Source organism: Octopus bimaculoides, chromosome 27 (genome assembly GCF_046866305.1).
Source record: "Octopus bimaculoides isolate indiv1 chromosome 27, ASM4686630v1, whole genome shotgun sequence".
Classification (NCBI taxonomy): Eukaryota; Metazoa; Mollusca; class Cephalopoda; order Octopoda; family Octopodidae; genus Octopus; species Octopus bimaculoides.
In genome coordinates this window covers 7,287,933-7,305,608 of record NC_142954.1, presented here as the reverse complement: position 1 = coordinate 7,305,608, position 17,676 = coordinate 7,287,933, and the positions used below count along the sequence as shown (strand labels likewise).

The 17,676-nt window shown below is 37.4% G+C and overlaps 1 protein-coding gene across 3 annotated transcripts in view; it reads right to left on the bottom strand.

Moving 5' to 3' along the window:
* Positions 1–310: 310 nt before the first annotated feature.
* Positions 311–17,676, bottom strand: part of LOC106872532 (transforming growth factor-beta-induced protein ig-h3) — a 65,859-nt gene continuing 48,493 nt past the window's right edge. For all 3 annotated transcript variants that reach the window (XM_089343133.1, XM_089343132.1, XM_089343134.1), the window contains 12 exons: positions 12,482–12,580; positions 11,922–11,986; positions 11,125–11,290; positions 10,210–10,342; positions 9,812–9,889; positions 8,153–8,366; positions 5,259–5,468; positions 4,409–4,546; positions 3,510–3,676; positions 2,020–2,156; positions 1,459–1,615; positions 311–660 (listed from right to left, as the gene is read on the bottom strand). In XM_089343133.1, the coding sequence (XP_089199259.1) occupies positions 409–660; positions 1,459–1,615; positions 2,020–2,156; positions 3,510–3,676; positions 4,409–4,546; positions 5,259–5,468; positions 8,153–8,366; positions 9,812–9,889; positions 10,210–10,342; positions 11,125–11,290; positions 11,922–11,986; positions 12,482–12,580 (1,816 nt within the window). In that variant the 3' untranslated portion in view covers positions 311–408. The remainder of the gene's footprint in view (positions 661–1,458; positions 1,616–2,019; positions 2,157–3,509; positions 3,677–4,408; positions 4,547–5,258; positions 5,469–8,152; positions 8,367–9,811; positions 9,890–10,209; positions 10,343–11,124; positions 11,291–11,921; positions 11,987–12,481; positions 12,581–17,676) is intronic.

The window sequence follows — 17,676 nt, the reverse complement described above, 5'->3', positions numbered from 1 at the left end:
ATGTTTATATTTGTATATATATATGTATATATATATATATATATATATATATATATATATATATATATATATACATATATATATACATAATTTTATGTCTTTACATGTACATATATATATATATGTATGTATATACGTGTATGTGTACGTTTGTATGTATGTGTACATGTACACACACATACATACACACACACATACATACATACATACATACATACATGCATACATACATACATACATACATATGTACGTGTATGTATTAAACGTTACAATTAATCTATCCATTTGTGCTTTTTCCACATTCGATTCCTTTCTTTCTTTTTCTTCCCTACCCCAGGACCAAATAATATCAATCAACTTAAACTGAAAATTTTGATAAACTCCCGATAAAGATGGCCTGTAACTAAATCAGCCTCCGTGTACCCCCGGACGATCGTTGCATTCACAGTGCAGGAAATTATTGATCTTATACAGAATGCCATTCACTGCCATGGTGTTATTATTGAGAGGTGTCATCGGTGTTTGGAACACTTTCATCTTGCCAGTTCTGTCGAGGCTAAACCGCAGCGTCTCATTTTGCAATGATTTCATGTTGTAGTTGGTGTTTGGCTGGAAGCCGCATGGAACTACGAATCGTTTCACTATATGGTGTTGGAGATGCTAGACAAAAGACGAAACATAAAAATAAAATACATTTTATGTATTTATATAAGTACATATATGTGTGTTTATATTAATGTATATACTCTTTACTATTCTTCGTCCCTCTTCCTTCCAGTTCGTTGCTTCACAGCGTTCAGTATACACATATTTTGTCACGTCTGGCCGTATAGCCTTTCATGTTTATTTTCCCTGTTTCGTTTTCTTGTCTTGTTTTCTGTCCGCCACTACATTCCTCCACGGTACAAATTTAATTTGTGGTTCGTGGGAAGAGCCATTCTAACAATGCGTCCTGCCCTAACTCTTTGAAACGCTTAGCTTTAGAATGGTGGCAGCTGATGAAGGAAATGTTCTCTATGTGGCCTGTGTATTTTCTGTACTCTGTTTATCATTTTGTCCACGTTTTTTTGCAACGTCCTGTACCCAGATATGCATCTATATATACATGTAGATGTAGGTATGTACATACATGTACGTATATATGCATATACTCATATATTATTTGTATTATATATATATATATATATATATATATATATATATATATATATATATATATATATATATATATATATATATATGGGCATTGTTGCAGGATGACGATATATATAAAACAATTATTTGACGAAAGTACTGAATACTGAATATATCCATTGTAAAAAGTTTAAAGTTTAAAGTTTAAAGTTATTCACCGCCATTGTGTAATGACAATGTCAGGGTGGAGGCGGACGTGAATTGGTAAGCATTTGAACAACAACTAAACAAATACATCTAAAAATTTATCAATGCGTGACATACCTTCTCTAGTAAGCCTGGGTTTGACATCAGTCTGTTCAGTCGTGTCCTAGTCATAGCATCAAACGCGTCGTTGGTGGGAGCCAGTACAGTAAGTTGAAGGTTTTCCGTATTCAATAACTTGTTAACGCCAGCGACCTCAATGGCTTGACGGAATTGGCTGTAAATAAGCAATGATTAATTTGATTTGATACATAAGAAAATACAGGGTGCCGCTTGGAAAAGTAGCCCGGGTTCCGTAGCATTGTGTAAATACAGAAATAAATTTAGACACACGAAAAAGCCACCGGCCTTTCGTTTGCAAGTCTTGTTGTATTTCGATCGCTTGTGACTGTTGAACAAAGATGGCGCACTAGTCGATTGTTTGTTACGTTAGCCTCACCGCATCCTCACATTAGCTGATAGCAAGATTGCCGCAGTCCAATGACTTAGGCAAGGAAAAAACTAGGATAATTTAGGATGAAGTGACATTTATATAGGTTTGGTCGATCAGCGTCTGACCAAAGGGCTAAACGAAAACAACAGCAACAATAGCTAAAAACAAGGAAAAGATCACGTGTATACCTTAGGGTAGGGTCACTCTGAACGAGCCCCATCAACGTTTGTTCTGGTGGTATGAGGACTTTGTCAATGGTATGAATAACGCCGTTACCACCCTTTCGGTCAGAAGTCATCACTCTGGCATCGTCCACCATTATGCCCTGAAAATAGAAGACAGCAACATTATCATTGTCATCGTTGTCATCATCGCCATCATCATCATTATGTCGTCGTCGTCATCATCATCGTCTTCAATGCGCCACAATCATCATCATCATCATCCTTCTCCTCCTCCTCATCATCTTCATCCCCATTTTCCTTATTATCATCATTACGTCCGCATCACCAACGCGTCACCACAACCATGATGATGATGATGATGATGATGATGATGATGATGCTCAAAAGCCTTGTGAGTGAATTTGGGGAACGGAAACCGAAAGAAGCTCGTCGTATATACATACATATACTTACACACGCATATATATATATATATATAAATTATATATATATATATATATATATATATATATATATATACATATATATATAAATTATATATATATATATATATATATATATATATATATATATATATATATATATATATATATATATAAATAAATTATATATATATATATATATAAATTTTATATATATATATATATATATATATATATATATATATATATATATATATATATATATATATATATATATATATACATATATGGGTACAGGACGTCATAAAACGTAAACAGTATGAAATACAGAATACGAAAACATGGAATACGAACTTTTTTGCGAACAACGAAAGAGACAAATGGAAAATAAGACAAGTAACATAGAGAATGACACTTCATCAGTTGTCGGCTGTTTTATCTATTCCACATTTCGAGCAATTATGACAAGATGTGTCTTCGAGAAACAGTTTCTCCCGCAAAGCAAAATAAAATTAGGGATTTGTGGAGGGTCAAAGTTGGTACCAAAAACAGGACAGTGAAAACAAACATAACAAAGTGAGGTGGTGAACGCTGGAGGAGCAAGCTTTGACAGGAGAAAAGATAGGGGAGGAGACAGACAAGAATGCGTGTGATCTGTATAGGAAAAGAAAGATGGCCGATGGTCACGTGTGAGCAACGAGAGAGTAAAGGAGGAAGAGGATGTACAGGAATCTGATTTTGAAGGAACGTCTTTGTGAACTAGCATATGTCTTTTCAGTTCAGACATTGTCTTTTTTATGGTGAGCTCAACTCTGGAAATGGCCAAAAACATATGTCGACAGGCCAAAAGCACGTGTCGACAGGCCAGAAACATGCGTCGACAGTTCAACCAACCCGCCAACTGAACCACATGTTTACAAACACGGGCAACACTTTTAACTGAGAAAGTTTTGTCGCTTTATTAGACAGAGACTGACAGACATATTGACAGAGACAGATAGACAGACAGACGGACAAATCGACAGACAGACAGACAGGTAGAGAAAGAATAAAACAATGGTGCATCCTTACTTTTCTGTAGACATTGACCTTTATCCTGACGGTGGACTTACTGGCATAGTCTTGCTGACCAACCATTTGGTCAGACATCACTTTTCCGTTCACCATGTGGTAGTTCACCAACTTCTTCATCAGTTGTGGTCGTGTTCGGAGCGCCGACATGTATTCCCTGGAGAGTGCTGTGTATAAGAGTTTAGTAAATAGTTATGTGTATAGGTATGTGCGCGTATGTATGTCTTTCTAGCATAACTATATATGCAAATACACACACACACACACATAAACGATATCAAACATGCATACACAAGGTACGTGTTTTCCTAGTTTGTAGGTAAGACTGCGTCTTTAAACCTAAAAGAATATATTCTCATCAATGAGCCTGGTGTTAAAACACCTGGAAGTCATAGACAAGCGAGATAACTTGCACCAGGTCCCATTCAGATGCGATGGCATTTTTTCCACCATCTTGAAAACGTCTGAACCACTCGTACACTTGCGCGCGGCTCATACACTCCTCTCCATACACTTTCTGCAACTTTGCGTAGGCCTACGAGCAGGTATCACCATGACAGCTTTCTCTGTCATGGTAAATGCGACAATCACACTCTACACACGTTCCTTCCAAACACTGCTGTAAACAGCGGAAGTGAGCTAGAACATTAAAACTTAGTGCGCATTCACAGCAGAGTTCAAGGTCAATTGTTCCCAAGCGGCTTCACTCTGCGTGCTTTAGCTTCGTTACTATGGCAATAGTCTGGATACTAATTGATCAGACCTCATATATAAGCCACAGGATTCAGGAAACCGGGTTGATGAACCTATGGCTCGAGGAGACCCCTTGATCCTTTTCTATGCATGCATGTAGATAACCAGAGCAAGAATGATTAAGCCAAAGAGAATTATGTTCTTACAATTAAATGCTTCATCTGTAGGAGCAAAAATGGTATAATCCTCTTCGTTTCTCATCGTGGTGGTTAGACCGGCTTTATCGGAAATATCCAGAAATTTCTCCAGTTTCATGTCGGCAGCCAAGTCAACCATGTCCTTCACTAAAATGAAAAGAATTGAAATAAGAAACAAAGAAAAGGAAATAGAAAGTGAGAATAAAATAAAATCTTTGAATATTAATTAAAGATTTACGACATTTCTAGCTATAATGAAGTGATAGTGTGATATAAGCCATATATATATATATATATATATATATATATATATATATATATATATATATATATATATATATATATATATAAGATCACATGTCATGTGCCTACTAAGACCGAATAATTCTCAAAGGGAATTTAGCGAAGTAACAAAAACTTAAAGCGGGCAAGGCTAGTGAAAATTACATAAACAATACAATTATCTGTAAACATGTTTCGAAATCAATAGATTCTTACCGAAAATATCTGTTTCTCATCAGTACAGACTGTTGGTTTAAATACAATTTATAGGATGCAACTTTTACTCTATTGTTTAATTTGATTAACCATAACTAAATTCTCAAAATTTATATATATATATATATATATATATATATATATATATAAATACATATGTGTGTGTGTGTGTGTGTGTGTGTGTGTGTGTGTGTGTGTGTGTGTGTGTATCACAGCACTGTAGACAATTCCCTATCAATTGTACAAACTTGACTCGCTGCCTATGAATTTGTGAATTTGTCTTTGATGTTTTCGAAGTCTTTTACCTATTTAAAAGAAAAAAAAGAAAAGAAACATAAAAATAAATAAAATTAATACTCACCTGAGTCAGGAAGAAGGGCGTTTTCTATGGCATGGACGATTCCATTTTCACTTACCATGTCGTGATCAATGAGTTTGGCACCGTCCACATAATGTCCGTCTGTCTGGCAGGACACTCTCAGCCTGTATCCGTTCATATTGGTGAGACCGCACGACACCACGATGGCGTCGGCACAGATGATCTTCCGAACAACGTGATGCTTCACAAACTCTGCCAGAGGCAACGCAGAAAAAGGTAATAATAATAATAATAATAATAATAATAATAATAATAGCGAAACGGGCTGATTACTACCTAGCTCAGATACCAGGAAACCCCAAAATGGCTGAAGTCCAAAAGATAGTGCTCATGGGAACTGCCCATATCCTACGTAAAATACTGTCTATGTGATCTCAAATTTTTAAGCAAACATAATTTTCTTATGGTTTCTTAAACATTCACTTGAACAAAACTGTACAAATCCAAATATATGGTACCCTAGGCATAACACCTACATGAACTTCTAACTTGTTGTCTCTTGAGGTCTCTGGGTGAGACTTGGATCCAACTTGTACAAATGCAAAAAAAAAGTCAAACATAAAATAATAATAATAATGTATATACATATATATGTCTGTGTGTCTGTGTTTGTCCCCCAACATCGCTTGACAACCGATGCTGGTGTGTTTAAGTCCCCGTAACTTAGCGGTTTGGCAAAAGAGACCGATAGAATAAATACTAGGCTTCCAAAGAATAAGTCCTTGGGTCGATTTGCTCGACTAAAGGCGGTGCTCCAGCATGGCCACAGTCAAATGACTGAAACAAGTAAAAGAGTAAAAGAGAGTAAAGAGAATATATATATATATATATATATATGTGTGTGTGTGTGTGTGTGTGTGTGTGTGTGTGTGTGTGTGAGCGTGTGCGCGTCTGTGTGTGTGTGTGTGTGTGTGTGTGTTGATCCCCACCACCACTGCTTGACAACCGCTGTTGGGTTTACGTCCATGTAACGTAGCGGTTCGGCAAAAGGGACCGGCAAAAAACTAGAATAAGTACCAGGCTTTTTTTTTTTAAATATATTGGCGTCGATTCATTTGTCCCAAAATTCTTCACAGGTGGTGCCCCAGTATGGTCGCAGGCTAATAACTAAAACAAGTAAAAGATTAAAAATATATATTCTCGATTGAATGCTAAATGAATTAACAAAGCTAGAGTGACATTAAAAATAGACAAGAAAAATAATGACTGTATTTAGAAAACTCCGCCCAAGATGTGGCACAGAAAGACAATATATGCCATGATTACAAGGATGATGGGGTCCTTATGGAACTAGAAAATTACTATAAATAATTCAGTATAAGACTATGAAAATATTTAGCAAAGAACAACGGAAATTTAGTGTAAATAGTTATAAACTACTAAGAAAATAAATGATGGGTTTTTTTGTATTTAAGAAAGCCAGCAGATATAGAAAACTGTGACGAAATGGCCGCCAGGTGTGAGGAGAAGAAGAAAGAAACTACAGCAGACATCATGAAATAGATAAAACTAAGCTAAAAATGGGACTTCAGAATGTCTAAGCCATGTCACTACAGTAGCATCGTCCTCTATGGGACCGCCACATTTAGCTGGCAATTATATATATATATATATTTACAAATATGAATATGTGTATGTATGTGTATATATATATATGTATATATATATGTATGTATATATATATATATATATATATATATATATATATATATATATATACATATTCATGTTTGTAAATATATATGTATAAGACAGAAGATGGAATATACGAGACTTTCTTATTAATCACAACAATTGTTTCGACACATCTAGCATCGATTCCTCTTCGATTGGACACTCAACAACTGGTTCAGGAGCATCCGGTGGTGCAGATGTATCTCGTCAGGTGATAAATAAATGCAACTCGTTAAAATGAATGTGTGTGTATGTATGTATGTATTATGTATGTATGTATTATGTATGTATGTATATATATATATAGAAATATAATCATATATATATATGTCTCTGTGTGTCTGTGTGTATGAATGTATGTATGTATGTATGCATGTATATTATGTAAATCTATCTTTCACTTGTTTCAGTCAATACGCGCTTCCTATCCACACAGCCATACCTGTGTCTATATATGTGTGCGAGTGTACATATGTCTGTGTCTGCACTTGTTCTCGCTCCTTTGTTTGACAACCAGAATTGGTTTGTTTACTCCCAGTAACTTCGTGGTTCGGTTGAAAAAATACCAACAGAATAAGTACCGGCTACCGTTTATCCCGCTAAAACCCTTCAAGCCGATGCTCCAATATGGCCTCCGACTAACGACTCGGACAAGTCAAACGTAAGATAAAAGATTGTTGATGTTGGTACTCCGTCGCTTACGACGTCGAGGGTTCCAGTTGATCCGATCAACGGAACAGCCTGCTCGTGAAATTGACGTGCAAGTGGCTGAGCACTCCACAGACACGTGTACCCTTAACGTAGTTCTCGGGGATATTCAGCGTGAAACAGTGTGACAAGGCTGACCCTTTGAAATACAGGAACAACAGAAACAGGAAGTAAGAGTGAGAGAAAGTCGTGGTGGAAGAGTACAGCAGGTTTTACCACCACCCCCTGCCGGAGCCTCGTGGAGCCTTTTTTTAGGTGTTTTCGTTCAATAAACACTCACAACGCTCGGTCTAGGAATCGAAACCGCGATCCTATGACCGCGAGTCCGCTGCCCTAACCACTGGGCCATTGCGCCTCCACTAAGATAAAAGATATATAGTTAATATTTGGAACAAATAATAAAAAAACCAAAAGAAGAAAAATAAGGCAACAAAAACTGCAAAACAATAACAAGTACAACATTTGTAGCAGGAACCAATTTCTGTTTTGCTTACCTTTTAGGATTCGCTTTTTCTTCAGCCGTTTCTGCACATTCGGAGGCAATCTTTGAATGGCGTCGTCGGTGGGCGCGAACACCGTGAGAGGATTGGATTCCGTCAGTTCGCGTGTTAAGTCGGCTTCACGAATCATTGCGAGGAACTTACTGAATTTGTCCCCTTGTTTCGACAACAAAGTGATGACAGTTTCGCCGTCGTACGGTTCCACCACCTGACCACCAAAGATACAGACAGGGAGACATTACACACCGAAGCACTTAATATGGGAACCAACGCGCATAGGCACATACATCACCCTGGCGTGTGCACATACACACGCACGCACACACACACTCACACACACACACACGGACACACACACACACACACACACACACACACACGAACACAGACAAACATATACGAAAAATCTCAACAGATTCTTTCGCTGTTTCGTTATTTCTATTTTTTCGTTTCGCTCTTTTCTCTCAGTTTCTCTATCTCTCTGTCTGTCTCTCTCACCGTCTCTGTCTGTCTGTCTGTCTGTCTGTCTGTCTGTCTCACTCTCTCTCTCTCTCTCTCTCATGTATATCATGTATATATATTTATATTAAAGGGCATTACTACACATAAATGCCTCACGCTATGAGGGACTCTTAAAGTCAAAACTACTATAACTACCACTCTATGAGGGACTTTAAGAGTCCCGCATAGCGTAAGGCATTTATGTGTAGTAATGCCCTTAATATAAATAAATGAATTTGAAGGCAATAATTATAAGTTTTTCCCTTATGAGGTTTTTCACGCTCACTACTTGATAAATTCTTATAAAGGTTTTATCCTATTTTAAAATTATATATATATATATATATACACACACATATATATATATATATATATATATATATATAACTTTTATAGGAATATTCCAAAAGAATATGTAACTGAACTTATATTGAGTGCTCTATTATTTTGAGCAAATAAATATATATATATGTGTTTTTATATTATTAATAAATTCATAAACTTATCAATAATATTCTCAGGAAATCAATATTTAATATTTCGAAAGATATATATCCAATATGACATGGTAATATAATAAATTTATAATTTAAAATATACGAAATATAAATATAAATATGTATAAAAATATGAATGTAGATAAAGATACATGTGAATATAAATGCGAATTTATTAATAATATAAAAACACACACATATATATATATAAATATATATATATATAGCCTGATAGACCCCGCTATGTCAAGATGGACTTATATATTCTTCCTCACATTTGGATTTTATATATGCTCTCTCCCACTTGGATTTAATATGTTGCCACATTTATAATATGTCTTTTTTCTACATTTTCTACATTTTCGTGCAGCTGAAGATTGCTCTTCATATTGCATTTAAGGTAATGCTCACATTACTTAAATAAATTGAAGTAGCATGAAACGTGCGTACTGCAATCACTTTTGAAATCCGTGTTGCTTATTGTTTGATTTTATATATATATATATATATATATATATATATATATATATATATATATATATATATATATATATATATATATATATATATATATATATATATGGGGAGAGAAAGTAGAGGCGGGAGCTTATGAGTGAGTTTAAAATTGTTTTGATGTTGTTATGGATGGTATTACCTGATCAATGATGTGAATCATTCCATTTGTAGCTTCGTAGTTTGGTTGTGTGATCCTTGCGCAGTTCACAGTAGCAACCTGGAAATACGGCGAAAATATCTTTAAGAACATAAACATGGAAGCATAAGCATGGCTGTTTGACTAAGAAACTTGCTTTACAACTACGTGGTTTCGGGTTCAGTCCCAGTGCATGGTACCTGAGTAATTTGGAAGACGGAAACTATGAAAATCCGACGTATATGTGTGTGTACATGCACATATCATATATAAAGAACGACCAAAATTACAAACGTTTACCTCCCGAACATAAACTAAACAACAAAACGTAATCAGTAAAACAAAAACGACAGATACAATAAATAAATAGATAGATAAATAAATAAAATAAAATTACTTACGCCATTCGGGTACTTATTGACTCTGATCTTGTTATTTCTAAATAGGGTCTCATACTCCTGGGTCCGTTGAAAATCGCTGAAATTGAGGCGACCCGGTACGACATGGTACAGCAGCCGAGAAGGCCTCACGTTGCTTGTAAAGAAGAGAAATACAGCTATAGTATATATATATATATACATATACATACATACATACATACATATATATATATATATATATGTATATATATATATATATATATATATATATAAATTTTCTTCAGAATGAGATAAAAAACCAAGGCTGTGAAGAATTTAGAATATTTAAAAATAGGTCTTACAGCTGTTTCTGGGATATTTTTCTACTATAGGCAAAAGGCCTGACATTCTTTTTGGTGGTGGGGAGTAGTCGATTACATGGACCCCAGTGAGTAACTGGTAATTTATCGACCCAGAACGTGAAGACAGACGAAATTCCGTTAAGCATTTCGCCCGGTGTGCTAACGATTCTGCCAGCTCACCGCCTTTCTGTGAGTAGCAATAATAACAGTAATTATTACCACACACACGTCCTCAAAGCTTGTTTATTACAGTATTATACACCATACATTCACTTAGTTCACTTCAGAGAGTCGTAGTTGAAACACCTTGAATAAAACTGATGGATACACACACACACGTATATACGTTTATATATATAAATATGTATATATGTGCACGTGCATCGTGATAAGGGCATTGTGCTATGAAGAAACCACTCCGATCGTGCCTTCTCTGAGGAATACAAAAGGCTCGAGTGAGAAGCTAATAGATTCTTCTTATAAAAAACACATATGTTAATGGAATCGTTTGAGGATCATCCGATGAGTAACAAAACACGAAACTAAAAAATATAAGAACATGAAGATAATGGAATAAGAGAATGAAAGTAAATACCCTGAGGTACGAATGCTCTCGGAGAAAGCTTCATCGTTTGGTACGAAGATTGTGTAAGCCTGGTTGGGAGATAACATTCTGCGAAAATTAGGTCGCTTGGCATGGCTATGGAACTGCTGGAGACGAAGATTCTCTGCGGTATCGGTGAGGTTTTCCAAAGGTAGACCTATCGACAGACAGCAACGGGATTATTGACAGACGCAAAGACGGAGAAAAACGAGCAGAAATGTAACGACGACGATGAGGAAGACAGCAATGGTGATGACAGTGAGGATGATGTTGATAATGATGATGATGAGGAAGAAGAGGAAGAGGACAGTGATGATGATGACGACAATGATGATTATGATGATGATGACGATGATGATGATGGCATGCACACAGGCACACACACACAGATAATACATAATCATACATACAGACATACATACATGGACAGCTAGAGGAGAGAGAGAGAGAGAGACGGAGAGAGAGAGAGACGGAGAGAGAGAGAGACGGAGAGAGAGAGAGACGGAGAGAGAGAGAGACGGAGAGAGAGAGAGACGGAGAGAGAGAGAGACGGAGAGAGAGAGAGACGGAGAGAGAGGGACACACACACACACATATATATGACGGGCTTTCAGTTTCCGTCTGCCAAATTCGCTCACAAGGCTTTGGTCGGCCCGGGGCTTTAGTAGAAGACACTTGTACAAGGTGCCACGCAGTGGGACTGAACCCGGAACCATGTGGTTGGTAAGCAAGCTACTTACTACACAGCCACTCCAACAAAACAATTATAAACCTTATGTCAAACTTACTTGCTGCACATCCAGGCTGTCCTCTAACCTTCTCATATCCGGGACAACATTGCAGACGAACAAATCTGAAATGGCAGAAAACAAAATGCAGCACATTAAACTGCGAGAAGCAATAAAAAAGAAGAAAAAGAAAAGAAAAAAGAAGACGGAGAGAACTTGGAAACTCTTTCGTTATTGTCACACTATGTCAGGCTGAATATCCCCGAGAACTACGTTAAGGGTACATGTGTCTGTGGAGTGCTCAGCCACTGGCACGTTAATTTCACGAGCAGGCTGTTCCGTTGATCAGATCAACGGAACCTTCGACGTCGTAAGCGACGGAGTGCCAACAACAACAACAATACTGTGTAGAGTGTGTCTTGTGTTTGTTGGTTGTTTTATTTGGGTATATATTCAGATTTGTCAAGGACCAGATAGCCAGGGATGATGTGGTCAACAGTCTCATTGTGCTGGTTGCACATTCTGCATTTGGAGTTAGGGCCTGTTTGCATTATTTTGCTTTTATAATTACTGTTGTCATTATTGTTATTATTATTGATTTATTATTGTAAAATACTCACGTAGATCTTCCACACAGCCTTAATACTCTCCTTGCAAGGCATTTCGGAAAATATCGGTCACCAGTTCCAGTCACTTCTTGGACGGCACAGACATTCGGACTGAAATAAAAATAAGATAATAATATATGGTGCTCCAGCATGACTACAGTCAGATAAGTGAAACAAGTAAAAGAATAAAAGAGTAAAAGAATACACACACAACACATATATCTATATACTTATATATACTTACTTTATCGACACATTATATATATATATATATATATATATATATATATATATATATATATATATATATATATATATACCGGAGTAAGCACATGAAATGTGCAACAAGGTGGAAAAAAGAGTACTCAAATACCAGAGGTAGAGTAATATGCTTTATTTAAAAGCAGCAGAAATATAACAAAAAAACCGTTACTCTGAGTTTCACGTTCCCGTTCATCGGACAGTTTTGTTAGAAATGGAGGAAGGATAACAATGCAATCGAAAGTAATATAAAATATAAAATTTAAAACACATGGATTCGTCTGATTGGTTGTTTCAAATAAGGGCCCGACACATATATACTTACTTTATCGACACCGAAAGGACAAAAGAGAGAAAGTCGATCTGGGCGTAATTTGAACGCAGAACGAAAAGCCAGAAGACAAAGCCGCTAACCAATTCTGCCAGCTCGCCGTCCTCAGCAGATTAGCAATAATGGATAACTAAAAATAACCTGGTATTTCTTTAGAAATTCTTTAATATTCCGGCTAAACTAGTTCCAACATATTCTTCCCAATATGTCGGTTCTTTAACGAGAGATGAGTGAGAGACAGGTTCAGATGAATATAAAATAGATGAAAAAAAAATATTGATTGAAATAGTAAAAAAAAAAAAAACATTTAATGTTTGTCGCAGTTGTGACTAATTCCAAACGACGAATTTGAACAAGATTAGAAGACATATGCAAAACTTCCTGTAATCTTGCTGGTTTTGTTCCATACGCTCTTTTCACACATTCTTTCGTCCTTTCTTTCTTTCTTTGCTCTGTTTTGTTTATTATGTTTTGTTCCTTTTTTTTCTTTTTTTCTAGGTTTGATATTAGTAATCTGTGTTATATGGCGATACTCGTTGGTTGGGTGCGCTGACAGATCCGTAATACCAGTTAATTGGCTCTGTGTGTGTGTGTGTGTGTGTGTGTCTATCTATCTGTGTGTGTGTGTATATGTATATACTTTTGTGAACACACACGTACACACTCACACGCACACACACACGCACACATGGTTTGGTTGTGTGGCAAGATGTTTGCTTCCCAACCACATGGTTCCGGGTTCAGTCTTTTGTGATAGCCTCAGGCCGATCAAAGCCTTGTAAGTGGATTTGGTAGATGGAAACTGTAAGAAACCCGTTCTCTCTCTCTCTCTCTCTCTCTATATATATATATATATATATATATATATATATATATATATATATATATATACACACACACACACTTCCGGCCATTTCATCATGTTGAACCGTTAATCTATACGCATTTAGTCGCGAGAGAGACAGAGAGAGACAGAGAGAGACAGAGAGTTGGAGGAGAAGAGATACTCAGCTATATATTTGTTTAATAAGATACCAGAAAAAACCTAAGGTCCCAATCAAAACGAATTGTTGGTGTGTATGTATATATGCATGCTTGTATGTGTATGTGTGTATGTGTATGTGTATGTGTGTGTGTATCTGTGCGTGTGTGTGTGTGTGTGTGTCTGTGCGTGTGTGTGTGTGTGTGTGTGTGTATCTGTGCGTGTGTGTGTGAGTTTAGATAGATAGATACATAAATACATACATATATGTGTATATATTTATATAGGTTGATAGATCGCTACACAGACATACAGGTATGTTAGTGTGTATGTATGTATGTATGTATGTATGCATGTGTGTATGTATGTATGGTTTTCTCTCACTGTGTGTGTGTGTGTGTGTGTGTGTGTGTGTGTGTGTGTGTGTGTGTGTGTGTGTGTGTGTAAGTTGGCTAGAAGGAAGGCGTTTACGTGCATACTACACAGCATACGCAAGCAAGCAGTCAAAGAATGCAGAAATAATTGGAAGCTGATATTTGTTTGAGGAAGTGTAATGCTGAAAACGCGATAGCAACTCGTTTATAATAGATTCCAGTCAAATGTTTGTCAGAGCTGACGATCAATTCAAAATGTCGCGAAAGAACAGAGGGCTAACGGAGCTGGTAGTTCTTTATAAGACGCCATGTTGCTGGGACGGTTTCAAACAACCTTGGGGAGATATTTGGGGAGAGAACCCGATACTTATTGCAGCTGTAGTTGCTCAATTCCGCACACACGTGCCACCACCCTCCATACACTCATGCGTATATACACACACATAGACACGCACACAAATGTATAGACATGACTTGTGGGGGGGGGGGAGAAAAAAGAATTGAAAGAATGAAGACGTAGTTCATAAATGACGTCACGCACATCACAATCAAAAACCGACGGATTTCTAATAGTGTAAGATTAAGATAGACAGCGCCAAATAGGGGCACGATAAAAATGTAACGAAGTTCAACATGAATAATATATACACACATACATATATATATATATATATATATATATATATATATATATATATATATATAGCAAATAAGTGACAAGGATTTCCAGGTATCAGTGCATTACGACCGTTTCAAGCGGCTCCATTTAATCGATCCATTTAATGGAGCCGCTTGAAACGGCCGTAATGCATTCATACCTGGACATCCTTGTTACTTATTTGCTTTTTATTCACCTAACTTCGAGCTGCGCGGACTTTACTTTGAAATAAACCGCTCTCCTCGGACGCAACCAATCATATTGATTTCCACCGTAAAGAATAAACCATTTTTAGCGCAGTTTGCATCGATACTAGCAACCAAAATATTTATATTGTTTTCTTGTTATTTGTGTGGTTTATTCTTTATGTTGGAAATCTATATGGTTGGCTGTTACCGAGGAGAGCGGTTTATTTCAAAATGATGTAATGTTTTCATTGATCGATTAAATGGAGACGCTTGAAACGGCCGTAGTGCACTCATACCTGGACATCCTTGTTACTTATTTGTTTTTTATTCACCTAACTTCGAGCTGCGCGGACTTTACCGAACTGTCTTGGTACCTCATTCAACTGAATCTCCCTCTGTGTCTGTGTCTCTCTCTTCCTCCTCTCGCTCTCTCTCTCTCTCTCTCTCTCTCTCTCTCTCTATATATATATATATATATATATATATATATATATATATATATATATATATATATATATATTAACAATATCCTATAGCCGTTACAAAGCCCAGCAGTCGTCCAGCCGCCCGTGTATCATATGATACGAACTGACAAAAAGAAACGAACGTTTCATATCGTCCAATAGATGGAACTCGTGGCTGCCTCACCACTTAGGAGCACAGCATCTGAAAGATCAGACATGTGTTGCTGTCGCCAAAACATTCAGTAATACAGATCAAAGCCACGAGTTTTAATACAAATATTTAATCAACACGACGTGGTGCATGCTCTTTCCTTTCGTTTATACCTCTATACAAATATCTCTCTATCTATCTATCTATCTATCTATCTATCTATCCGTGTATTTGTCTGTCTGTCTATCTATCTACCTATGTTTGTTTGTATGTATGTATGTACGTATGTATGTTTGTATGTATGAAGATAGGCAGACAAGTAGACACAAATCCATTCGGTTCTGTTATGAAAGATCACGTGTACTTACCAATCAGTATTTACATGTATCTGCAGCCCACCTCCCTTCTACACACTTCCACACCGCCGCATCTCCGACGCCTTTACTAAGTGTTTAGTATACAAACAACGTTTGCTAACTATAGCCAACCGACCTATCCATAATGACATTTCACAAAACATCCATCATCACTTACTCTCTCTCTCTCTCTCTCTCTCTCTCTCTCTCTATCCCTCCGTGTCTCTGTCCCCCTCTCACTGTCTCCTTCTCTGTCTCACTCCTTCACTAACTCAGTTCTCAGTTACACACACTTTCTTTCCTCTCTCTCTCTCTTATGTAATCTTTACCCCTTACCTTCTCCTTGTCTCTCACTTTCTCTCTCTTTGCATCTCACTCACTCATTCTCCCCTCTGTCTATCTGTCTGTCTCTGTCTGTCTCTCTCTCTCTCTCTCTTTTCCTCTGCCTCTCTCTCTCTCTTTTTCTCTGCCTCTCTCCCTCTTATATAATCATTACAGCAGTTACTCCTATTTTCTCAGCTGTCTTCCCCGATCTCTTCCCCCCCCCCGCCGCCGCTAGCTCTCCTCTTTTATTTTCTCGTTGTCTTACATCAACACAAACAACCACACGCACGTACATATGCGCACACTCACACATATATCCACGCACTCACATACTCACATACACTTACTCATGGAGACGCATAAACACTTACACAACAGGTCAGATACTATATAATAACCTTCTACTATTTCTACTACAAGCACAAGGTCAGCAATTTGAGTGGGGGGGGGGGCGCTAAGTTGATTGCACCCCACCCCCACTCCCACTCCAGGTGCTCAGCTGGTACATTATTTTACTGACCGTGGAGAGATAAAAAGCAAAGTCGACTTCGGCGGAATTTGAACCCAGGACGTAAAGCTCCGGAAGAAATGCCGCCAACGTGCTATCAATTCTGCCGCGCTAACAGCTAACAACGTCGTCAGTTCTCCCGAGGAAAGACAACGAACACACACACACACACACACGCACACACACACACACACGCACACACACACACACACACACACACTCACTCACACACACACACACACACACACTCACACACACACACACACACATACACACACACACACTCACACACACACACAAATACACACATACACACACATTGATGCCTTTGGACGTACTGGCACGTACACACAGTATTTCAAAAAAGACCGAAGAAAATACACAGGTATATAAGTAGGACCCTCTGACGTCACTTGTGCACCCTAGCCACTTTGTGAAGACCCCTTGGAAGTCCTTCAAGGTGAAGGACTTCCAGGACCTTTTGTCATACCATCCTTCAACTTCTTCAGCTTGGGAAACAACCAAAATTCTCTGACTAATTTCTGAACTGTATGGAGGGTGATACGCATCTCTGTCAAGCTGTTGTTTACCTGGATCGAATTGTGAGCTG